General features: G+C 56.0%; 1 protein-coding gene across 14 annotated transcripts in view; it reads right to left on the bottom strand.

Moving 5' to 3' along the window:
* Positions 1–4,277: 4,277 nt before the first annotated feature.
* Positions 4,278–25,361, bottom strand: part of NFASC (neurofascin) — a 73,021-nt gene continuing 51,937 nt past the window's right edge. For 7 of the 14 annotated variants that reach the window (XM_044267710.1, XM_044267714.1, XM_044267715.1 and 4 more), the window contains 5 exons: positions 23,458–23,574; positions 22,054–22,206; positions 15,260–15,391; positions 13,336–13,405; positions 4,278–10,432 (listed from right to left, as the gene is read on the bottom strand). In XM_044267710.1, coding sequence (XP_044123645.1) covers positions 10,201–10,432; positions 13,336–13,405; positions 15,260–15,391; positions 22,054–22,206; positions 23,458–23,574 — 704 coding nt within the window. In that variant the 3' untranslated portion in view covers positions 4,278–10,200. The remainder of the gene's footprint in view (positions 10,433–13,335; positions 13,406–15,259; positions 15,392–22,053; positions 22,207–23,457; positions 23,575–25,361) is intronic. The other 7 variants (XM_044267717.1, XM_044267718.1, XM_044267719.1 and 4 more) reach the window with 1 other exon arrangement.

The raw sequence follows: 25,361 nt of genomic DNA, 5'->3' as shown, positions 1-25,361 counted from the left end.
AAGCCAGCAGGGGCTGCACAGGCAGGACGCCAGTGGGGGCACCGAGTGCCAGGACTGATTCGTCACGGTGATGCCCGTTCATACCCCCAGGGTCCTGGCCCAAGGGGAGGTATTCGAGTCCCACGGGCCTGGCAGCAGGCTCTGACTTTGTCACCTTAGTGGGGATAGTATCCAGCCCTTAGCCGCCCAGCTTCCCTGCGTGGCGGGACATAACCTGCCTCAGGGGGCTGGTGTGGTGGGTCATAGGAGAGAATTTCCATAAAGTGCCCATCACTCTCCCTGCACAGACGGCGGGCGTCAATGTCATTAGTGGCTCTCCTCTGAAGTCGCTTAATGTAAATGTATTGTGACCCAAATACCATCTGGTGCCCTCGTGCCTCTGACATGGATGGAAACGGATCAGTTCCCCTGCCAATCCCACGCTCGGTGAACGTTGAAGGCTCTCGCACGATGTCTGCTAATGCCTGGGGGGCGTGTTCTGACGCTGACATTCTCCTGCCGTCTCTGCTTCGCCCTGCATTACTTTGGATGTAGAATTCACCAACTTTGCTAGTTTTTCTAAAAGATCCGCTCATGTGAAGCAAATTCATCCATTGGGTAGATGCGAGTGACACTTCAGAGTGGGGGCACTGGGAGGGGACGACGCATCCTAGAGTACCCGGTCTTGTCACTGTCCCTGTCATCTAGCGCTCACACATTAGCCTGCATCAGAATCACCGAGAATGTCCATCTCTTTAAGTTCCCGGTCCATCGGGATGCTGCCGGTCTAGGGACCGTACGAACAGAAGTACGAATCTTCCTGCTGCCTCTCTCTGCTCCTCATCTGCCCCCTCACTCTTGCCCTGGGGTTCCAAAAGCTCCCTCCCCCCAATAATGCAGGACTGTCCCTTGGCCTTTCTGCAAACTCCCTACCCCATCAGTCCCAGACCCTTCCCTGAATAGGATTCAGCCTTGTTAGAGGGCAATTGTGATGTTAAATATTCACTAAGTAATTTCATTTGTTTGATTCAGAGTGGCCGTTTCCCCTGTCTACACAAAGCCCTGCTTCCCCGCAGTGGGGTCTGGGGCTAATCAGCAGCAAGTTCAGGGGCGGGGGTGGGGGTGAGAGTGGAGCTTGGGAGTGGGCTGTTGGGCCGCAGCTGTGGCTCCAAATTGCTCTGAGGCCCACTGCCTGGTCCTCGCTCCAGCAGGAACTGACATCAAACAAATGGGCTCTGATGCATTAAGTGGGGAGGGGAGGCTAAAGTGGCCCTCCCCTACCTTCCGCCACCTAATACGGTTTTGAGCAGTAGTGGCTGCCTTGATGAAAGGGGCTGTAATGAATTCCCAGATCCCATCCCTTTGGGGGCAGCTGGGCAAGATGGGGTAGAGCCTTCACTCTTAATGAAGATTGGAAGATGACTTGTCGCCTCCCACTGGGTCAGTTAATCCAACCCATGCTAGAGATTAGCATTTCTAATGGGCTGGGAGGCGCAGCCTTCGGGAGACAGGGATGAGGGATGATGCGTATTCTGGGAATCCCTTGGGCCCCGAAGGGAGGCAGCCGCCTTTGTTTGGCCTCAGTTGAATGGAGGTTGGCTTTCTTCAAATAAGATGCTTTCTTCATCCCTCCATTTCTGTCCCTTTGCGTGTGTGTGTGTGTGTGTGGGGGGGGGAGTTCCTGCTCCAAAAGTGGGCCAGCAGAATGCCCACGGCCCCCCAAAAGTCACATCCAAGTCCAATATCCAAATAGTATCCAAAGAGGATGACACAGAAGTCTTGAATTCACCCAGCCACCACATCAAAGGAATGCCTGGTCACCCATTCGTTTTCACTCATTTTGTGGGTGCTGTGTACGGGCCACTGGGCTGTGGACCCACAGGGGACAAAAATTTCTCATACTCAAGATGTTCACAATTTTGTGAAAGAAATAGGCAACACATGATGAGGACTGTCTGGGAACAACAAAAAAACAATAGCTGTTCTGGGGGCAGAGCGAGGGCATCCGAATCAGACCGCGCAGCCGTGTGCATGTGTGTGCACGTGCGTGCGCGTGTATGTGCAGAACACACACGTCCTTACACAGGCTATGTCAGGTCTTGGGGAAGACTTCACCTGAGCTGATTGTTAAAGATCAACCCTCTGGGACCCAGCACCAGGCCACCGTTTGCTGCCAAGAGTCTAGGAGAGATGATCTGTAAGGAGAAGGGATATTGGAAGGGTTTGGAATGGGAGAGAGGAAAGAGCCTGGAATCAGGTGTTGCTGGGAATCAGGGCTGGTTGTGGACATCAACTCCAGTGATTACGAATTATCTAGAAGGGGCATGTGGAAGGGCAGGAGGAGGGTGTGCCAAGCAGACCTTCATTCATTTGCTGAACCACATTTATTGAGTCCTTTGTCCTGGATACTATAACACTGATTCTTTTTTAAAAGTAAACTAGACCCAACATGGGGCTCGAACTCATGACCCTGAGATTAAGACTCATAGGCTCTACAGACTGAGCCAGGCAGGTGTCCCTCCAGCATTGCTTTTGCTTACCTGTTTTTCATGACATTCTGAGCTTCCTGAGGACTGGAACTCTATGCTAGCTACCTTACAGCATTGATTAGCACAGAGTAGTTATTAATAGGTATTCTGAGTGGAACTGAATCGCCAAAGATAAGAAGCATGAGAAATCATTGCATGTCAGGGGGTACAGGACAGAGATCGGAATGGCTAGAATTTAGGGTGTTCGTGAAGTGAAAAACAAGGCTGCTGAAGGAGGGGTCGAATCACAAAAGGTCTAACATGCCAAGCCAAGGGGTGAAGATTTTATCCTACTGTAGCCGAATGAAGGTACTGTAGTGAACTTGAAGGTCTTGAGAAGGGACAGGATCACATTTGTGTGTTACAAGATCCTTCCAGCCTCCTCTAGGAGGAGGTAGTAGGTGGCAGGAAAGGCAAGGACACTGTTAATTCAGAATGAGGGCTTGGGCTGCTGGTGGGGTGGTGCCCATGGACATGAAGGGCAGACTTCACAGACAGCTTGTGAACTTGAGAGTGATGAGGAAAAGATCTTTCACGTATCCCCAGGAGTGAACAGTGAGGTTCAGACGTGGCAGAGACTACGAGATGCCCCCCAATTCAGGAGGAGCCACGCCCAGAAATAAGGCCTCAGGTTCTGCTCTTTTCTGAGGACTCTTTTTTTTTTTTTTTTTTTTTAAAGATTTTATTTATTTATTTGACAGAGAGAGATCACAAATAGGCAGAGAGGGCAGGGGGTGGGGGAGCAGGGTCCCTGCTGAGCAGAGAGCCCAGATGCGGGGCTTGATCCCAGGACCCTGGGATCATGACCTGAGCCAAAGGCAGAGGCTTTAACCCACTGAGACACCCAGGCGCCCCTTTCTGAGGACTTTTGAAGGGAGAGGAAACACAGGCACGTTAGATTGTTACCTCGTAGTCCCTGATCCAGGAGAGCAGGGCCTGTATTTTCAGGGCAACCCTTTGCCCTTATTTCCCATTCCTGCCTAACGGAACTAAAGCAGTTCAGTGTCTCCCCGAGTGGAACCGCCCTGCCCACTGTCTAGCCCTGACACCAGCCTGAGGACAGGGCGGGAGGGGGGCGGTTTACAACGTCTGGCGGTCCCTCGCCATTCACTCTGCCTGGGATGACGGCCAAAGGGGTGCTCCTTAGTGGGAATTAGCCCAACTCCAGGCCGGAGAATCAAGAAAGGAGGCGTAACGGTGCTCGGTCCCCCTCCACCGACACATCCTTCTCTGCTTCTTTCCCTATTTCCTATTTCCTAGTCCCTTTCTCCATTTCCTATTTCCCTCCCCTGTTTGCTTGTTGGTTGAGATTCCTTGGAGTCTACGGAGACAGGTCCTGGGCTTGTTGTAAGCTGTATTATTCATTCCTTCAACAGTATGAACTGTGCCGGCATTCTCCCACCTCAGGGCAGGGGTGCCGAAAGCGGGAGGGCAGGACACAGAGCTTCATCGCACACGGCTCCCCTCCTCCCAGCATCCCCATCACGGCACGTCCTCAGTGGCACCCAGGCACACATACAGGCCAGCTGAATTGGGCTCTCTCCGCGGCTGCACACGTGCCTGTCGCTGCACAGTCAAAACACAGATTGTGTCTGCGAGGCCCCCAGGATAAGACCGACTTCAAGAAGGGGGCTGGTCTTGCAGTATCCTCGAAGTGAGGGCTGTCTGGAGTCCCCGAGAACTCCTTTTTGATTCTCTCTGTTGTCGATCCCGACAACCCTGTACCCCTTTCCATGAACTAAAGAAAATGAACAAATCACCTGGCCAGAGTCCATTTTGAACAACTTTTATTATACGTTTAGTGTTCTCTATACAAAAGAAATCAGTTGTTGTTTGTTGTTGTTTTTTTTTTTTTTACAGTGATTCCAAAAAAAAAAAAAAAAAAAAGAATTCTGAATAATTTGGCCTTTTCATTGCTCATGCAGTCAGTTTATAAGTCCACGTATTAGATGGTCCTCTACGGCCCGGAAGTCTTCCCTGCTGAAGGTCGCACGTGACACCCTCAGATCCGTGTCTGTCGCTGACAACGTTGGTTAATGCAAAAGAACTCTCAGAGAGGAAAGAACGTGATGTGAGAGGGGTTAAAACAAGGTCTGCCATGGAGAGTTAAATTTTTAACCAATGGAAAAAAGATCAGACCACTCTGCAGGTGTATGGGTGTGTGGGAGGGCATGGAGATGGCAGGGAAAAAAATCTCCCCCCTGGAAGGAATAATGCGGCACGGTGTTGGGGGGAAGCGGGTGCCAGGGGAGGGGGGAGGTAGGGAGAAGGTCCTCTGGGGCCAGCGTGGGCTGGGGGTGGGACCGGGACAGAAGGCGACCATGTCACAGGCGACTGATGCTCAGCCCAGGAGGAGTGTGAAGTTGGCAAAGAGCTGGGAGCCGGGCAGAGGGACAACACTGACTGAGGATGTCCAACTGGGAGGGATCAAGAAAAAAACCCAAAAAACCAACAACAACAGGGGCAGGGTCAACTGATCGGCATCGTTTTTGAAAAAGAAACAGAGTAGGGCACAAAATTCTGGATTTCTTCTCCCAGATTTTTGTGTTTATTGCTTCACTGAACTCTTTCTGTGTGCTGAACTCCAGCCCAGTGAACCCCAGGGTGGCAGAGCCTCTGTGGCCCGGCCGCCCCTCAGCACCCCACGGCCAAGGGCCCGAGGGACGCAGCCTGCTGGGGGCCCCAAGTGTCACGGAACAAGAGATGCCACTCCAGACTACAGTCCAGACTTCACAGTGACAGACACCAGTCGGCTCCTCACTCTCCCAGCCGGGGTCTGCCCCGCGCAGCTGGCTTCCCCACGGGCTGTCACAGACAGACTGGTCTCAGTCTCAGAAAAATCCTTTGTGTCTTTCATTTTGGGAGGTGCACGGGGCATGGGGAGAAGTGATATGAGGTACAGACAGAAGTTACAGCTCTATTTCCCAGGAGGCACCTGCAGGCAGGTGGAGAACCCTAGACAAGGACTCTGGAGGCCCGGGTTCAGGCTCTCCCTCACCCTGATTTGCCAGCCGAGTGACCTTGGGCCAGTCCCTTCCCCTCCGTGGATTTTAGTGTCCTCGTCTGTCCGAAGAGTCCTGTCCATGAGATCGGCTCTGATTCCCCCACGTGCTGCGGTTTGAAGCTCTCCAAAGCGACGCGCTCTGGGACGAGCTTGTTTCTACCCTTAGCGTCAGACAACTTCTGTTTAATACTACTGTGTCGATGGAGGTGCCCTGGTTGGGGGTGTGGCGCGGGACACTGCTCCGTGGAGACTCGTGGCTTCCCTGGGTGGTGGTCCTGTCCCTCTGATCCTTCTCTGAACCTATCTCGGGAAGGCTGTTCTCAACAGCGGAGGGAAGGAAGGGCGCGGCCCGGGCTTGGGCGGGGGCGGGCCGGTGAGAGCAGCAAGGTTGGTCTGACCTCCTATGGGCTGGCCCCGGCCTGGTTTAGGGGATGGGCTGCCGGGAGCTGGGTTCTGCTTAGAGCCCGGTCTCCTCCTGGCATTTCAAGCTTTCTGTTTCATTCACGTGTCTCCTCCAATTTCTTGTTTTTTTTTTTTTTTTTTCCAATCAGGGAACTCCTAAGCGCTACTTCTAAGCCACCTCATGAAGCTCAGCCAAGGTCCACCGGGTGGTTTCTTCCTAGCAGACGTGTGTGTGTTTCACAGGGACGGCAGGAGTGCTGACCCCGGTGTCACAAATGGGGAGCTCGCCTGTGCCCGCACCCAAGGAACCGGCTGCCCTCCCCCTGAGAGCCGGGGGAGCCTCCCCTCTTCAGTGTTGGTGAAGCAGCCTTGCTAAGACTGAGACAAAGTGTGTTCAATCCCCGCTGCTTCTGTCCCACGGGCTGTTTGGGACTCTCTGTGGCTTGGCTCGGATCCTGCAAAGGGCCCCTGGACCCTTAAAGATCCTCTGCCCCAGGTTCTCCCAGGGAAGCTTCCCTCTCCTTCAGATCAGACTCTCTGGGTTCTGTCTGCAGGAATCCTTCAAGAGGGGTCCAACCTCTCAAGTGGGCCAGGGTGTGAACCCACCCTAAGACAATGTCATAATCTGTACCGTTCCCCCTGCAGGCGCTGCCCTACTGTGTGGCTGTGCCCATGCATGGGTGCTGGGTGTGGGCGGGGGAAAACCCACACCTGTCTGCAGCCCTTTCCTCAGGCTGTGTCCGTCGAAGCCATGAAAGCCATATCTGGCCCAGGTTGCAGAGACCCCCCCAGCCAGGGTGTGCACTGTTGGCACTGGCTGCTTCTGGGAGAGGTGGACCCTCCTCCAGACCTTGGGACTTGCCAGGAAGGGCTAGAACAGATGCCCCCACCCTAGGGCAAAGACAATGGACAAGGGAAAGAGCTGGTCTGGTTTTCCCTTTAGCTGAGCCTCAACTATCTCCTCAAAACTAAGATAAGGAAAGATGGGTCCCCTTCACAAAAGCCAGGCAGGGTGGGAGGCAGCTGTCCCTGGCCCTGCAGCGCTGTACACCTTAGTCACTGGCCTTCCTGCTCCTTCAGCTGGGTTCCTGTCCCTCCGTGGGCACAGGTATTCAAAGGAGGGATGACACAGGAGAACTGGGGGCACCAACATACAGACAAGTCAAGCAACTTGCCCCAAGGGGCAGACCAAAGAGACTCAGGAAGCAGGATTGGTCCTCGATCCCACCCCACAGGGGACCCCCCCCCCATCTTCCTCAGCCTCGTGGACTACGTGCTCTTGCCGGAGCTTCGGACTACGTGCTCTTGCCGGAGCTTCTCCCTTGGACCCTGGAGCAACCGGAGGCTTGAGATCTCAAGGTGCCCCCAACCAATGCCCACTGTGTCCTGCATCTCAGCTCCAGGCCTGGGAGGGCAGGGCTCACATGTCACTATGGCTCAGACTAGAAGTTCAAGGCTGTTTCCTGAGCCCACAGCTTTGGTGGCTCAGCACAGACAGGTGGGGCCACAGCACAGGCAACAGGATTTCTGGGATCACTGAGAGACTCCCCCCACCCCCTACAGCCAGGCAGGCAGAAGCTCTGATGGTGTCTCCTGGCCCCATGGTTGGTATGTTTTTGGGCGGTTGCTTGAGAGCCCCAGTGGCAGGGTGTGCGGGACAATACTGCTTTCTGGCTGAGTGGGCTGGGCTCTGGCACGGGCTCATGGGAAATGGACAGTCTCTTCCTGGAAGGGCTGCTCCCTAACCCTGCCCTACACACACCTCTCTAAGCATCTCTGCTCAGGGGAGACAGCTTCTCCGGGCTCAGGTGGGCTCCTGCCTGCCAGGAGGGCTGTGGGGGTGCGGACGGCCCTCTCCATGTGGCTGCCCGCACGGCCTTCCAACACGGAGGGAGCTGGTGCAGAGCGGGCACGACACCCATGAAGAGCGGATAGGCTGAGCAATCATCTCTCCCCCAGACCCTTGGGCGGCAGGAGGCCTTCTGCGGTCCTCAGCTGCACGGCCGGGGGAATGGGCACCGTGACAGTGCACGGTCCCCTTACCCAACGAGCCGGCCTGCAGTGCACTGAGCTCACTGGTGTGGGGGTGTCGCTTGGGGGGGGTGCCCAAGACACTGTCTACTCTGCTCAGATCCAGAGCATATTCTGGAAAGGCTGGTCCTTTAATTCAGTTTATAGGCATACTTTCCTGACGTTCCCTGGAGAGGCTGGGCTTGGGTGCAGGACTGCCCAGCTGTAGAGGAAAGCCAGAGGAGGGGGCCCCTAAGCTCACTCCTAGCCCCCCGTGATTCACCCTGTCCCCATTTAGCATGAGAGAGCTGTCCCTGGGGCTTCTGGGCTGCAAAGGCTGGCCACGGCTGGGGCCAAAGGCCAGGCACCTGCTCTCAGGTTCAAACAGCACAACTGGCTCAGCTCTGGGCTATGGTTTCTTACCTGCAGACAGAGTACGTGTGTCTATGCGCCTGACCTTCAGCTGACTGATTATGAAGGGATGCAAACATTGCTAATACCTTTGTGGCGTAAACGTGTGGCAAACGATGCTTTGATCGAGCCTCTGAAGGACGCAGCTCCGTTGCTGCCCAGGCTGCCAGGTGAGCAGCTGGAGGCTCGGCCCAGAGGCTGTGCCCATGGCAGGCAGTCCAGATGGGGGGTCAGCTTCCCCCTCCGAAACCAGCTCTAGCTGCAGCGACCGCTACCAGGTTGCTCTCAGGCTCAAGATCTCTCTCTGAGGCTAGGTACCTTTGGTTTCAGAAACGGATTAGGTGGGGAGGCTGAAGGCCGCGCCTTGGGTCTCTGAGCACTGCAGGCTGTGTGGGTCTCGGGCTGGGCAACGGGGTGCAGGGCACGCGGCGAGCGGCTGCTCTGGGTCTGTGGTGTCGTTTGCTGGGGCCGCTCCATTCTTGAGAGACATCGCTGGAGGCTTCGAGGTTTACGGGCAGGGGCTGGGGACCTGGTAGCTGCTGGGGACCACATCAGAGCTGCGTAAGGCATCCGGAGGGCGCGGGGTCCCCAGGCCAGGCTCTCCAGCGCGGTCAGCGTGGTGTTCCCGCGCACTCTCCTGATATGTAAATACCCCGAGGACAGGACACACTGGTTCGGTCTCGGGGGGCGGCACGGTGTGAAACACCACTTTCGACGTCTTACAGAATTGATGAAGGAGATGCTACTTGCTAGAGGCAAGAGGGGGAGCAGCACCTTGTACCCCCAAACACATCAGCAAAGCTTCTGCATCGCCTGGTTCCATCCCCGGGAGGGTAGCAGCGGGGATCCCTGACCCGGTGGGGGTTGCCCTCATCCCTCGAGGCAGGGTGCACGGTCCTCTCTCCCACATCCTGGGTTTCACCGATGGGGAGGAAGGAAGTCCAAACCCAGCCCTTTCCTTCTCTCCTGAGGTGAGCACAGCTCCCCAGGGACCAGACGCCCGGTTTCCTTCTGCTTGAGGTACTCGGCCACTGGCTTCAAAGCTCTTCCCATCCGTGGCCGCTCCCGCTCCTCAGACTCCTTCAGAGCTGGCGCAGCTCTTGTCTGGGACACGCTGGGGGAAGGGGCAGGGTGAGAGCCAGGAGCAAGAGGTAAGCCCACCTCCTGACTGAACCAGAGCGGGGCAAGGAGGCCTGCCCACTCTCTCCCTGCCAAAAATACTGTCATTTTCCAGAAAGCAGCCAAGCCCAGCTCATCAACTGACAAGGCCAAGGCGCATGGGTTGGGGGCCCGGGGAGGCATCTGGCGAGAAAGGCATCCTTCGGAAATACGTTGGCCCGGGGGCGGTGAGAATACGACAGCTTTTCTACAACATCTTTTACAGGTCAATCCTTTTGCCCATCTGGGGGAGAATCCACCCATTCTTTCTTTGTCCAGGGACATTTCTTCGAAAGGAAAAGAAAATGGAGACGCTGGGTCTGGACGGGGAAGATGCACAAAAGAAAAATAAGGATAACACGAAGGGCCGTGACCAACAGAAACCGGTGAGTGCGCGTGCGGAGGGCAAGGGGGGGCCAGGATGGGGGAGGCTCCAGCCTGGTTGAGCGAAGGGCTGGGCTCCCTCCAGCTGAGCTTAGCCAGGACTCCTCCACACGGTGGCACCCCGGGGGTGCAGGGGCGGTCATCGGGAGGGGGCTTGGGGTTGGCTGGGCCGTCACTGGTCCTCACAGCTTGGCAGACCCCCTTGTTGTACCCTTGTCCCTGAAGGAGGTGGCGACAGTGTGGTAGGTCTGCGGTGGCTTCATCTCCCCCCTCCCCTCCTCCCACTTGCAAAGTAGTGGCTGTGTCCTGGGCGAGGGGGCTCCGTTAGGCCAGAGAATAGATGGCGTTGACAGGCGACGTGGCCTCTGAGCTTTCATTGCCCTCTGTCTCCTCCTTGTCCTTTTTGACCGTGTACTGGCCGATGAAGGACCCGTCCTCGTTGAACTGCCCCTCGCCACCCTCGCCATAGTCCACCAGGCTGTCGTCACTCTCCTGCTGCTTGATGGTGCCATCCAGGGACGTCTGGCTGCCCTGCAGGGGCTTGTTGTCCTCGTCACTGGCCAGAGAGAGACAGAGAATCAGAGCCTGGCCTGGTCCAGTGTCGCTTAAACCAAGGTGGGGTAGCCCCGGGCCGTGGGCCTCTCGCCGAGCGTATGGGCTACGCAGCTCCGAGAGGGGAGGACCTCAGAGGTCACCGGTCAGCCTCTCCCACCCCCGAGCCCTCCCCTGCCTGGCTGGATTATGGCAGGAACCCGAGGGGTATGGGGTCAGCCGCCCCACGGTGAGGACAGCCAGCTACCAGGAGACGAGGCAGGATGGGTGGGTCAAAGAGCTGGGGTGTGGTCCTGTGGCCTCGGGAATGCCTTTCTTCTCACCGGGCCTTCTCTCTCCATCAAGAGGGGTTGGACTTGCTTTGACTCTGTGACAGGGCGGCCCCTGTCTGGAAAGGCTCTGCCCTTGGCAAAAAGCAACGGGTCTGGGCCATGGAGAGAGAAGCCTCTCCCCGGGCTCTCCCTTCCCCACTGTGCTGTGCTTTTCGTCGGCTCTCTGGTCTACCAAGCGGCAGATGCTATTGCTTGGGGCCTCGGCTGAAAGAGGTTGGAAGAGTGGAGGGGCACACATGGGAGTGTGTGAGGCCAGTAATTGGAGGCAAAGCCCTGAAACGCTCTAACGATTCTGCCTGGGTTTCTCCAAGGCCCCTAGGTCCTGCCCTTCAGACACCCCCCAGCCCCCTGCAAGGAGAGGCCAGGCTTCGGGCCAGAGCAGGGTCTACCTCCTGGGATGTCTGCAGTGCCCCCAGGGAAGTGAGACAACACCCCCCCCCCTTAACTGGGCTGTGCTCAGGCACCACCTCCCTTCCCCAGCCTGCTGAAAGCTCTTCCCTTTAGGCTCTGAGGGGGGCCGGGAGCTGATGGCCGCATCTCAGGGGTAGATGGCCCCCAGCGGTGTCAGGCAGCGTGGGCAAACACATAATGTCCCCTCCCTGGCCCCCGGGCCATACGCAGTCCCTCCTGGGTATCTGTGTGCAAGGGGAACAACCAGTTGAGTTGCCTTTAGAGTGGGCAGTGATAGTGCTGGGCAGAGACAGCCGGCAGGGGAGGACCTGGGGCCCGAACCCGAGCCTGGTGTCGGTACTTGGGACGTTATCAGCCCCTCCCTCTTGCGCCCAGTTCCCTGGGCCTGTGTTGGGGCTACGGGGAGGCAGCCGGTCTACAGGGCTGCACTGAGTCTGTGTGGAGAGTGGGGCTCAGCAGCTTCTTGCTGGTCCTGGTCCTACTTCTGGGTCTTTTTTACACACGCTCCCTCCCAGGAGCAGGAGGATTGTGTCTGTGTGATTCTAGGGGACTCCGGGCACCTAAGCCAAATGCAACCACTGGACAGGAACGGCCCAGCTTGGAGGGAGCGTCTTCAGTGTGTCAGGTTCTCACAGAGAAAGAGGATCTAAATCTGGAAAGAGCAGACTTCTTCTAAGGGAAGCTTGAAAAGAACCAGAAGGACTAGGGGGTCTCTGGTCTAGTCACCTGTCGGCCCATCTTCCGAGAGACCCGGAAACAGGGGGACAGATGAGGGAGAGAGAAGCAGAGAGACCCACCAGAGAGGTGTTTCTCTGCCAAGCCAAACCCGAGGCAGGTGTGCGTGTGTGTGTGTCTGTGTGTGTGTGCGTGCGTGTGGGCGTGGGCCTGTGCAGGCTCCTGTGTGTGTCTACCCAGCCTCCCTGTGGGTGGGACAGCGGAGTGGGTGGGGACAAGGCAGACACCTTTGGTGTCTGGAGGAGGAGAAGGGGCTGAGGAAGCGGCTTCTCCGAGCCCAGGAGGTCCTCACCCCTCTCTGGGGTTGCAGTGAGGGCCTGGGGGAGGGAAAGCCCTGTGTCCTTTGGAAACTGGTGGCCAAGAAATAGGGCTCAGCCCCTGGGGAAGATGGGCCCTGCCAGGAGTGCTGAGGACAGTCAGGCAGGGCAGGGGCCTCTGCTGCTCGCCCTTTTAGGAGGCCTTTGGAGACGTGGGGGCTGGGTGGACAGATTTGGTACATAGTCTTCTGCTGGGCTCCTGACCAGGCAGTGGCTCCGGACAGTGTTCACCTGCTGGGCTGCTGGTGAGCAGAGTGGTGGAGGCCAAGGGCCGGAAACGGAGAGGTCAGAGAAGATGGGGTGATCTTGCCCCAGACAGTAACAGGGTGGGGGTGGGGAAGTAGGCTCTGATCTGAGCATTTCCTCCCGCCCGCCTTGGTCTGGGAATGAGGCCTCCATGACCCGCCCTGCATCATGCCTTAACTCAGGATACATCTGCCACCAAAATGGGACATTACAGCGTCATCACACCAGCCACAAAGGCCCATCCAGATCTGAGAGGGACGGATCCTGATGTCGCCCAGCCGGAAGTGAGGCCCTGGCTTCTCCAGCTCTGCCACCAGCTCCCTGGGCGTCGAGCGTGGGTGGGATTCCTCAGCAGGTCATGGCCCTGTCTGGGCCTCAGTCCTCTGATTTGGGACAGGCCATGACCAGATGCCTCTCCAAGGGCTGTTCTTGGCTAGGGCCCGGAGATATCATTCAAGTTCATGAGGAAAAGGTCTAGAACCGCCTCCCCAATTCTTCACTGAGTTGAGGTTTCAAGACAATACAGCTTCCCTGGGTCCCTGTCTTCAGGGTTGTGGGAGGGAGGGGGCGGTGGGCAGAGAGGAAACTGACAGCTCATTTCATGGCCATGGCCTTCCCAGCATCTGCTTTCAGAGGAAAGAGGTGGCTGAAAAGCATCCGTCTGAGGATCTTGACAGCTTGGAGCTGTGTGGTTGAGCGAATGGAACAGGGTCCCTCAAATCCATGAGATTGTGCCAGGCAGAGTCCCCCCTGCGAGGAGGCAGCCTCGTCCAGCCCCCTCATTACAAGCAGGGGCTGTCAGTGAGGCAGAGGTGACAGCCGGATGGGTGGGGGTTGGGGGACCAGGAGCCAAACAGGTCACCCACCTGTAGTCAAAGGAGCCGTCCTCTTCCTTGGGGTCTTCGGGGCCCAGGGGAACATCCTTCTTTTCTCGCACTTGGCCAACAAGAGAAGCAAAAACAGACACGGTGATTATGCCCCTGTTCCCCGGGACCCCAACTGTAGAGTCGGTGACACTCTCTCTTTCAACAAGGCACCATCAGTGCCTCCCTTGTTCTGGCTTCCTGCATTTAACCAGGTCAGGTTGACGCCCCTGCCTCCTCCTTATCCCCAGGGTTTCTCTGTTGACAACTGAAACCTCCTCCAGGCTGCCCCTCCCCCCACCCCCACCTCTTCACGGGGTTGCCCCCCCACCCCAGCACCACCAAATTGATGTGATTTTTTTCTTTGTCCCTCTCTTATTCTGTTCTGTAGGATAAGTATTTGTGCTAAGTTTGTAAAAGCCCCCAATAGGGGGCCCTGGGCCGAGGGGACATTCCGTAGGCACCTTTGGGATGGAAAATGCTCTTCCGGCTGTGACCTCACTAGTGTGTGGGACCCTCTTCTCCCACGCTTCCTCTGTGGTTTGCACACACCCATCCCACGCCCTGTCTTGCTGGGCTGTGATCTTCCTGCTGGGCCCCTGCTGTGTCTTGAGGGAGAGATCACCTTTCTTTTCTGGGTCCTTGGCACCCAGCACAGAGTCTACCATGAAGTCGAGCACGAAGGTTGGAGCCCGGGCCTCATGGTTTGCTCATTTTTCTAGTGGGTAAGCTGTGAGAAGAAATTTCTGGAAAGCAACACTGTCTAATAGGTAAAGGAAGCCTCAAAGTTGATCTGATGAGTTGAGGGGTGAGCTCAATAAGGCTACTCTTCTCCCTGACTCTGGCTTTCTCTTTTTCAGGAGAAAAACAATCCCAACACAGCACAATAAGGTGAAAGGAAACAGTATTTGCCAATAAAGAATTACAATTTCCTGCTCTCCCTTACAGACACCTGCCTCACTTAAATCACAGGCAAAACCCTTTAGAATCCTAGGGTCTGAGAGTATGCGGACAGGGGAAAGAGAATCTTCTCTCTGAGTTGAGTTTTAGGGGGACCCTGGAGGAGGACTCATTTAGAGGGAGGGAGAGGCAGGCATTTGGGGAGCATGGCCCGTGCTTGGCAATGGAGCTTTGGGGGTCAGGGAGCAATTTCATTCTGCAGTCCGGCAGGATTTTTGCTCGCTGGGTCATCCATTATCCTGTCTCCTGTCATTCTACCCACCCTGTCCCAGACAGATGGTTTTGTTGCCCCTATTTGAAAAAGCAATCAATATTTCCAAAAGCAGGAATGTCCGAGGTCCTTGTCCTTGACCTTGGTTTGTCTGGGCTGGTGGATCTTGAGGCACCCAGAAGAGCAATGGCTCTTTGGGACGCTAGGGAAGCCCAGAGCTCTTTACTGATGGGGTCTGTACCAATGCAGGCCACCCCTGAGCCTCTGGGGGCTCTTCAAGCAGGAGCTCCTGACCCTCTGCCAGGGGTCTGTCATTACAGCCCAGAGAGCCTCTCTCATGGGTGTGCTGCTTCCATCCAGACCCTCCCTTCTCTGTTCTCTCCTTCTCATGGTTAGAGAAAATGCCTTTCTTCCTTCTTCCTTCCTTGGGACATGCGATCCTAATGAGATTCAGGCTGAAAAAAGCCAATTTACTGAGCAGACAGCTGGTGAGTCAAGGGGAGGGAAGGTCATTCTTAATGGGAGTCACGGTTCCTTCCGTCCCCTCTCTGGAGCTGCCTGGACCGTTCCATCCACCCACCTCAGACGAACTTGATTAACTCAAGTGCTTTCCGGCAGCTCTAAGATGCACAGACCAGGGGAGAGGACTGTCTGTCCAAGCTTGGCAAGGGTTAGGCTTGCCGGGAGAACCTGGGCCGGGGAATCCTGGGAATGCTGGCCCCATGTCCCCAAGCCCATTCCTCTCGTACATCCTACCTGGGTACTTGCCGCCCCGACTCCTCTTGATGAAACAGACGATGAGCAGGATCAGCACCAGGAGGGCGATGGCACACATGAGCCCAATGAACCAGCCCTGGGTGGCAATGTCTGCCTGGTTGTTGGTGTAAGCTGGGGAGGGGCAGGAGCAAAGACATGAGTGATTTCCCGTGGGTGGAGGTGCGCAGGGAAACGTGGGGGAAGAATGGCTATTTCATGTCGATGTTCCTCCTTGAGCCTTAAGCTACTACCTAGCAGCCCTCTGGCCCGAACCACCCCGCTACAGGGACGGAGAGAAAATAATTAAAGAGCCAAGGTCCAGAGGTCAGAAAAGAGGCACAGGAAAGGGATATAGGAAGCAGAATAAGCAGCAGAAGGCTGAACAGGTCCTCTAGGAAGGGGAAGTTTCCTAAGGATGGGGCACGGCATTCTTGCAAACCAGATGGCTGGTTACAGCCTGATGGGGGTGGAGAGAAAGCCAGGGATTGGCCCTGAAAGTTCGAGTCCCCATCAATGAGCCTGGGATGAGGAAACGGGACTCTGCTACCCATCAGGGAATGGAGGCCATGGCTACATTGCAAAAACCTGTTCCAAGAACACCTTCACGGGCCCGCACAGGCCTCGAACAGCGACCTTTCCCACCGAAGCCAACCAGGTCTCCTTGCCAGGGGTCCTGGCTGGAGTGTCATTCCAGAACGCCGTGTGCTTTCTCACGTTCCCCCAGCTGGCCTGTGTGCTCCCTTACAGCACAGTCCCTATGCGGGTACCCCCAGATGGGCCGAGGCCATGCCTTCTGCGCACCCCATGCCATTTCAGAGCATGTCCATGCATGGAGACCGCCCCATGACCGTGAGTCCCTCCCTAGCCCCACCTGGAGTGCGTGAAGACATGTCTCAACCTGAGCAGACCCCTTCAGTTCAAGGAGCACGCGAGTGGGCCCAGAGCACAGGAGCTCAGCTGTGTATCCCGAATGACGCAACTGTCGGCATTAGGGTTTGGGAGGGGGTGTGGAGGGGCAGGACCCCCACCCCCGACTCTTCTTTCTATGGACTAGAGAGCACAAGCGCCCCCTCTTGAAACCCAGCCTGCCATGGGAACCAAGAGTGGGGAGGAGGGGCAGGATCCAAGCCACCCGAGCAGACCCAAAGTAAGCCCGGAGCCCGCCAAGTGAGCTGAGGGGTCGTCTCACAGCGTCCGTCGACAGCAGGGTCCCAAAGAGCCCACAGAGCCTAAGCCAAGCACGGGGCTTCCTCCCGGGTGGGGGCGGGGGGGAGCACAAGGAACAGGGGGTGACCCAGAGCCCTCGTGCCCCAGAGTCTTTATCCCATGCCTTTTTGTGGGGCAAGCATCGGGGTGCAATCCTACCCTTTGCTCTTCTTGGACAGAGAAACTGTCTTTATCGCCTTCCCTGTGCCTAGGTAAGGTCATGGCACCAGGAAGGGTCTGGACAGATGGGGAAGACAGGAGCAAGCACTTTTGTGCTCTCTGCCCTTGTGCTCACCTGGTCTGTGGATGTTGTTGTGGGGGACGTCCCCTCCCTCACACTCCTGCAGGCTGCTCCTTGGACAGTGTCACAGAGATCCTCCTAGAACCCCACGTCTGAGCAAATCCCTTTCGCAGTCCAACCCTCCAATGCATCCCACTGCTACCGGGGAAACACATGCCTCCTATCCCGTCCCAGCAGGCCCCACCCGGGCTGACCCCGGACCCTTCTCCAGGCCGGTCTCCCACCCTCTCTCCTCCAGCCACACCGGCCGCTCACCTCCCTACCTCGGGCCTTTCCATGTGCTGCTCTTCCTTCCGATGGCCGCTCACCCACCGTCCTCTCCTCCTAGAAAGGCCTTCCCAGCTAAAGGCAAAGCCCTCTCCCCCAACCAGCCACTCCCAGATGGCTCTCATCCCCTTTCTCCTGGCGCTCGTCCCCATCCGGGCCGGCACTAATCACAGTTCACACTCCGAGTACTTCTCCACGCCTCGTCTGATTCAGTCCTCACCGCCTCATCCAGCAGGCTTTATTATTCCCATCTCACAGATGAGACCACTGAGGCACAGAGAGTTCATGTGATTTGCTCAAGGTCGCAGAGCTGGTAAGCTATGTGCACTTCAACCGGACCTTTGGGGCTGCCTGGCCATCCCTCCATTCCCCTCTCCCTGTCCCCCCAAACTGCTGCTCCCTCCCACGCCCCTCCACGCCATCATATCCCTATGTCACCGACATATCCCTATGTCGGTGACATTAATGTGACCACAGAAGCCTCACAGCCTCCACAGCTGTCCTTGCCTCCATAGCCATGGCAGCAGCTCGCCCCTCCCAGGGGGCTCAGTCTTAGAAGGATCGCAAACCCTCCAGCACCTTCCTCATTGCTTTCTCCTCCCTTCTGCTGTTAAACACCCTGAAGCTTCCTGAATCATAAAACAAAGACCCTGGAGGAACCCGCCACACTTTTCAGCTCTGGGTGAACTCCACCTTCCATGGGCTCCGGGTCCCGTCTACTTCTTCTTCCTCCAACCCCGCCAGGCCAACCTCAAGCCCCTCTCTACTCACTGCTTCAACTACCATGGTGGAGTGGGTCTTTCCCAAACCTCCCTCTACCTCCTCGGCTCCTACCTTCCCCCATCCTCCAGGCCTGACTTTCCAACTAGCAATCCCTTAACTCCTCTCGCTTTGTCCCTCCAGCCAGTTCCACAGCACCAAGCCCATTGCTCCCAGCTATCACCCTAACACCTCCTTGGATGGTCTGTCTGCTTGAAATTCGACCCATGTCTTCCTGTCCCCCCTTCTGCCAGTGGCCTCCCCATTCCTGCCATCCCTAAGGCTTATCCTTTGTCCTTCCAGTGTCCCTCACTGCTAAAGGCTAAGGGCGCCCTCTCCTCACCCTGGGTCTATCAGGTCCCCAGGATACAACGGCACACTGTGTTATTATGCTCTCAGGACACCTCCCATCATGCCCGGGCTTCCAGGGGCTCCACGCGTCCCGTCCCGACAGCTCCCACCGTGCCCGAGACAGCCTGGCCTGCTGCCCTTCTTGCTCTCCACACTCCACCTCTCCTTCCTGAATCTCCTCCTCCTCCTGCTCACACCTATCTCAGAAGTCCAATTTTACCCGTTTACTCCACCAAACGTAACATTCAATTGCTCTGTTTCCTGGGTCCGGATTTTTAATGATCCTATTAAAGGCTCGAGAACAGGGGAGTCGTTGGGCCCCCTAGGGCTTTGCACGATGCTGGTCACGTAGCAAGCAGGCAGTGACTACTTATAAAATACCAGTTTAATCCTAATTTAATACGGTTAATTTGGGAGAGTTGCTGGCGTCAGAGGGAGATTGGCTTGACCATGAGCCACGCCTTGAGTTTGGATGGTGGTTCCCACCTTCCACGCAACAGTTGCTTTATAGGTCTGCAGGACCCTGTTTGCTCCACTACCTTCTTCCTGATGCTTGTTCTGTATGTCCTGACAAGCCATCTCCAGGAGACTCCCTTTGTCTTGTGAGAGGAAGTCACAATCCCAGGGACAGCGGCCATATGGGCCATCTGGGAAGCGAATGTAGCTGTCCATTCCTGACAGACCTGAAGTTCAAATGTTACCTTCAGTCCTTGCCAAAGAGGTCAAAGAACATTCTGGACCCAGAAGGCAGCTCAAATCCAAGTGGGTTTTGTAACTACGCGGTGTGTTGGCCTCTCACTAAACTTCTCGTGGCCACTGCTTTGTAATACCTACACACATCAGGTCATTATGTTGTACACCTGAAACTAAGACGAGGCTCTAGTCGATGATTGGTCAACAAAACCCAAACCAGGCGGGATCTGGGGTGAGGTGGGCTCCACCAGACCCCATCAAAGTGACTTAGTGTCTCAAGAACCAAAAGCAATTTAGGACAAGATGATCTCACTCACAACGTGACATGACAGAATGGATTCTGCGAGGCGGAAGGCACTGTAGGGAGGCTCAGGGTATTACACATGGCTGCCAACATCATTCTTAATCGATCTGTTCAACGTGTTTCAAGATTCCTAATGGACACGGTAATGACAACATTCGAAGACGGGCTGTGCTGATGCTCGCCACCTCCTCCTGGAACGGGGGGGCCAGACAGCACCTGCTCTTCCAGCCCACAAGGCCTGGCAAACTCAGAGTCCCAATGCCTCTCACTCTAGACCAGAGGCCATATTTTGTGTGCCTTCTGCACACCGCACTCCCGCACCCCTGCTCAGAAATGCGCCGTGTGGCGGTTCTCACGAGTCAAAGGCCAGTCACTTAAAGTCCGCAGGAGAATTACATTTCAGAAATAGGAGCAGAGAAATATGCAGAACGGGACTTCTTTCAGATGCACTGGGGCTTAGCTGCTCTTACTTAAGCAGCACCTGACGCCTCCGCACCATGCCCCATCCTGGGTTTCTTCCAAACATAACTGAGACGGACTCCAGGGAGGTCCCCTGATGTCCCTCCTCCTGCTTCCCTGCGGTCTGAGGCAGTCCTCGGTCTGTTCCGCTGGCCCACTGGCCCCACCTGCCCCCTGCCTCCTTGCCCCATACTGCCCACTCCCAGGACAGAAGAGCTGAGGAACCCGCCAGAGTCCAGAGTTATGTGTCTGTGGCCCCTTGGGTCTCTTTGGCTTCAAAAGCATCAAGGAGGTGATTAACTTTCCACGTGGGATCTTCCTGGGGAGGGCCAGGGAGCTGTTTAGCATTCCTAGGGGTTTTCTTCCATATCCCCCCTGAACCACTGCTGCATGTTTGAGTCTGTGGGCTAAAGTGATGGCCTGTGGTCACCTAAGTGACCCAGAGATGCTCATAAACTCTTGCTTTGATGAGACCCTGGGACTGAGGCGATCGTGGGAACTTGGCTCGGGAGTCCGCCCATACGATATACAGCACGCATTTTTGAAGAATCCAGAAACACACAAACTTCAGAAAGTGAAAATATTTCCTTTCCCTCTGTGGTTTGCACATGGTAATTTCTAGCCAGCCAGTGACGTCAGGGAGCAATACGTACTCAGGCCTGGGGTCACAAACCTGCTCACCCCAGCTTGCACAGAGCGGAATCTGGGAAAACTCACTCACTCTCAAAGTGATCTATCAGGAAGCGTCTCTCCAGAACCACCACAGGAAAAGAGAAAAGGACACTGAGCCAATGTTTGGAAGTGTATTATCAATCTTCTTAGTTTTCTTTTCTTTTCCTTTTTTCCCCCCTGTACCGCATGTTCGATATGGGGAAGCAGACTGGGATGTCCCCGAGGGCAGGCACTGGTCCTTTTTTCTCTGGCTCTTTCTCCGCACCCCTCACTCACAGCCCCAGGACTTGGTGCTGGTAGAAGTCAAACTCTGGAAGAAGAGGGTGCCCGGCTTTGGCAGCGTTCCCTACCAGGGCGCTCCAACCTGGATCTTTTCGGGGCTCCCTGCCTCTGTGCTGAACTCAGGTTCATAATGAAGCAAAATCAAACGCAAGTACTGATGAGCGCCAGCTTGGGATCCTGACTGGGTCCGACAGAGTCCAGCCACCTGCTCTGCTCGCTCAGCTGCCCAGTTCCTTTGGCTGGCTGCCAAGCTGGCCTGGCCACTTGCTCAGACGTCGTGCCCGAGTTGGCTGGGCTGGCCTCAAGTGGGCAGCTGGACTCAGACTCCCTGAGTCTCAATGGCCTGGACACAGGCAGGACAGGTGGAGGCACGGGGCGGAGGACAGGACGTCCAGACCAGGAGGGACCAGGCCAGAAAGGGTGGAGTGAGACATTTATACAGAAGTGGGGGTGACTCTCAAGATACACGCTGCCAGGATGAGCCTGGCCAGGCACAGGGGGGTAATGAATATTTCAGTCAACGATCAGAAAGTCATATAAATCATTGTGTGATATTTCTTTTCCTTCTATGCTTGTATCTACTAACCTGCATCTGATTAGGACATCCTGGGGGCAGGGACTGGTCCTTTTCTCTCTCTGGCTATTTCCCCAACCGTCGCCCTTGGCCCCAGGGCTTAGCACGGCCACCTGCCTGGCCTACTGTGAAGACACACACGAACACATCAGCAGTGCCCTCCGGTCTCCAAACTGCCTGCCCATCCTGACCTGCTCCCGTGTCCTGAGCCCCTGCCAGCCTGTCCCCTTGGTGCACTGAGGTTGCTTCTCTAGCAACAGCTGAAGTCCCTTTCGAGCCAGAACTCTGCTCCAACCAGAGAGCTTCCTCCTCTTGCTGAACACGACAGATTAACTACTCTGAAGCCACGGCAAACTTGAGATAAAAAATTAAGCCAAAATAAAGCCCCCAGCAACTCATGTTACGCACTTGGGAATTTTTCTAACAAATGGTAGTGGCAAGGCAGTGACATATGTGCTGATCCTGGGAAGATTTGGGGCATCGAGGCCCTTGGATGGCCCTGTCTCTTAACACCATGCGCCGGAAGCAAGGTCCTGTGCGCACAGGGTGGTTTGCTCTGTGCTCCTCCGGCCCCCGGCCCCACACTCAGGGCCTGGGTTTGACCTACACCAAGCCCTTCTGTTTCAAGCTCAGAGAGGGGGGCCAGGTGGCCTCCTCCATCCTCATGCTACAATCCTGTTTCCTTCAGACTCCCAGCTCACGCCTCGGGGTTGGAAGGATGCTTCCTTTCCACTGTGCATGCACTCTGGCTCCTCTTGGGCTCCTGGGAGCTGTGGGCCAACGTATAGTAAGAGCCGAGACACGCCATGCAAGGTGGGGAATGGGTGGGAGGAGTCTTCTTTCCAAGGAGGAGACAAGCAGGAAGCTGAGAATGGGATGAAATGCCCCATGCTTGCCGGGGATGGCCAGGCCGGCTCCCCTCTCACCTGTACTGGTCATAAAGGTGATGATGGTACTGCTGATGCCCTCGTTGTCCCGGGAATAAACGCGCAAGGTGTAAGTCATCCCGGGATAGAGGTCTGTCAGCTGTATAGGCTGGGCCTGGGCCTTAACAGGGACAGTTTTTTTCGTATGGTTGCCTGGGGAACAGAAACCTCAGTCAGCCTAGGACCAGGCACGAGGAGCTGGAGAGGCAGTGCTTGAGTTCCTGGTCACCGGTCAAGGGCAGAAGCGTTGGGGGCGGGGCACCGTGCAGACCAGGAGGTCACTGGGCAGCTCTACCAAACCTTCTATGCGATGCTGACTCTCCCATCCGGCAGCCCTTCTGCCAAGGGCGCTCTTCCTTCTCCTCAAGCTTTTTCTCCTCACTATGGTCTTAGCACTAAACAATTACAACCTACTTCCTGGGTGTGAGCTTTCCCGGGAAGGATCAGAGAGCCAGTCAGCCCCCCTCGTGGGACACGGAGGTGAGGCAGGACTCTACTTCTTGGCTCTCCCTCCTGGCTTCCCCTCTCCTGTCTCGCTGTGTGGAGAGTTCACACATCGGGAGAAGCGAGTGGCCTGGCCTCTGAGGTGCGGGGTGAATGGTGGCTGTTGGGAGCTGCTATGGCAAGGATCAGACTCGGGGTGCCGATTCTGTGGATGGGAATGCCTCTGGCCACAGAGGACTGAGAGTCGGCTTTGCTCTTTCCTTACAGATCTTCGGGGAGCTCGCCCAGGTGGATCTCCTGGTGGGGCGAGCTGGTTTCATTCACGGCTAAGGGGAACACCATGGTGGGTCTGAGTCTCTAGGGGCAGGGCTCTTCCTTCACAGAAGGCAGATATTTGACCACACTCTACAGTCTAATCAATATGTACCCTTGATCCGAGATCCCATAAAGAGTGAACAGCTCAGCTCCAGTCACCTGCTCTCTGAGACAAAGTGGCCCCGGTCAGTGCCTTGGATGGGGGCTACTGCCATTCCTCTGTGTGCAAAGCACAGATGAACTCAAAAGTCTGAAATGGCCTTGCCTCTCCAGTGGAGACCCCATGGGCTGTGAGTTACGGAAATCCACGCAGAAGTGAGGTTTGGCTCGTGAGGGGGTGGGGGATGCTATTCAGAACCTGCATCCTAGGCAGGAAGCAGACACAGAGCCCCATTACCCAGGTCCTCCCCAGCACATGCAACCCTAGACCTCCACTAATGGTTTCCGAAGCCCTCTTCCTTCTCCTTTGGCTGCTCTTCCCACCCCACTGCCGCCAGAGCGCGTATCGATTTCATTAAGTCATAATTAAGCCGGGCTAGCAGGCCCTCAGAGCCTGGGGGAGTCCGCGGGGTCTCTCTAATGGCATCTGCGCTACCCGCCGCAGCGGCCGCCGCCGCCCTCCCCCCTCCGCTCAGCAATGCTTACTGTCGATGTACTCAACCACAAAGTCAGTTCCGGGCCCGAAATTGTGCTTCCAGGTGATGTTGGCCCATTTACTGTTGGGGAGCACCGTGACGTTCCATATGGACTGCCTGTCGGGGGCTGGTGGGCAGGTTAGAAGAGGGGTTAGTGGGGAGGAGGAGGCAGCTCCGGAGACACACCCATGTGCACACACACATGCACACACACATACACACGCGTGCGCGGCTTGGAAAGGGAGGACTCAGAGGAGGCTGTGCACGGGGCCCGCCAGAGCTCCAAGCTGCAGCCTCGGTGGCTGGGCCAGAGGTCAACATCCAGGTCAGGACGGGTGCAGGCAGGAGCACCTGTGTGGGAGGGAGAGCTGGAGACGGTCTGTGGGTCTGCACAGGTTGGGGCCGGAATGAAAAGTCGGTTTCGACCCATGCCAGTGGAGGCTAGGACCTGGGCTCTTTCCCTTTCTAGATCCCCTGTCATGGATTGGAATGGGGCAACGGAAGGAAACCGGAGAAAGCCCCGTTGACCAGCGTACAGACGGAGGCCGAGAGATGGGCCAGCCTCGTTCCCTTCAACCACAGACATTCTACAGGAAGGAGAGTGGGATCTCTTGAAGGCCCTGGAGAGACATGATGTGTAGGAAGGGCAAGACCAAAGGTGGGAATGCCTTACCGGGCTCCTGAGACTAGAGAATAGTAACCCAGAGGGGTGGCTCTGGAGTCCCTGAGGTCCCTCTTGGTCAGCAAGCTCTTGCATTATGTGGAACGGGGCCTCAGATGGTCTAAGGGGTCTTGGGGGTCTACAGCTGCAGGGTTCCAAGTAGAGAGGAGAGCTATGAAGCCCTCCTCTCCCTCTCCTGGGCTAGGTGAGACCCAAAGAAGGTAACTCCTTCTTGACTGCCAAGCCTCAGAGGTTCAGACAGCAGAAGAATCCAGTTCTTTTGGCTTTTCAGCACTAAATTGTCTCTGAGGCTTGATCTCCACGCAATACGGGAAACATTAATTATCTGGAGCCCACGAGCCGGGAGCTGCTTTATCAAAGCCACGGTACTGTCTGAAACCATAGCCTGTGGACAGCAGAGTGGCACTAATCTTCAAATGTAATCATTTTTCACCAGTCCCAGCAGTCTGATTACTCCACTGCCCAGCAAAGATTTCATAGCGGAGTACTAGCGTGAAGCCGTGTATTTCAAAGACTTTACAAGTGTGGCTCCTGTATATTTTATTAGCATGCAAGGGGGCACTGTCATCGGCTCACTTGTCAAAAATAAATGAATAGAGGACGGTGATGCATTTATTCATTATCTACTTGACACGTGACCGAGTCTATAGGGCTGGGAAAGTGATAAAAGATCTGTCTTCGCTTCAAAGAGGGGCCTTCTCTATGACAACCTTGTTGGATGCCGGTTGCTCCAGGTGAGTATGATTCCTGTTAGGTGAGGGGCCGAGACAGAGGCTCCACTGACAGCGCCATGGGGCATTCTCCGTGGGGAGGGCAGAATGCGGGATTCTTTACTTATCTGCCTGGGGATCCCATTGTCCCGGCGGCTTTACGCCACCCCGAATCCCAGCTCCTTGGCATCTCATGGTTCTTGCTAGTGGGAATGAACTACGAGAACTCATGATGTGGGAACTCGAGCTGCTTCCTCCTCAGCTCTGTGGCCTGGAATTAGCCAGAGAATTTGAGTTTAAATAGCTTGGCTGCCAAATCTGACGGTCTCAAAGGTAGTGGAGATTGGGGGACTGCTGGAAAAGGTGAAGCCATGGGGAAGCAAAACGACTTAGAGGAGCTGGGGGAAGGCCATGCCACGGAGAGAGAGCCGGACGCCGACCGCTAAAGAAAATGTTCGAAGAGAAAGACCAGGAAAGAGGACTACCCATTGCTATGAAAAACAGAAAGCGTGACAGGAAGTA

This window comes from Neovison vison, chromosome 10, assembly GCF_020171115.1.
Source record: "Neovison vison isolate M4711 chromosome 10, ASM_NN_V1, whole genome shotgun sequence".
NCBI classification, from domain to species: Eukaryota; Metazoa; Chordata; class Mammalia; order Carnivora; family Mustelidae; genus Neogale; species Neogale vison.
The sequence above is the reverse complement of the archived record's forward strand: the minus strand, read 5'-3'. Positions and strand labels throughout refer to the sequence as shown.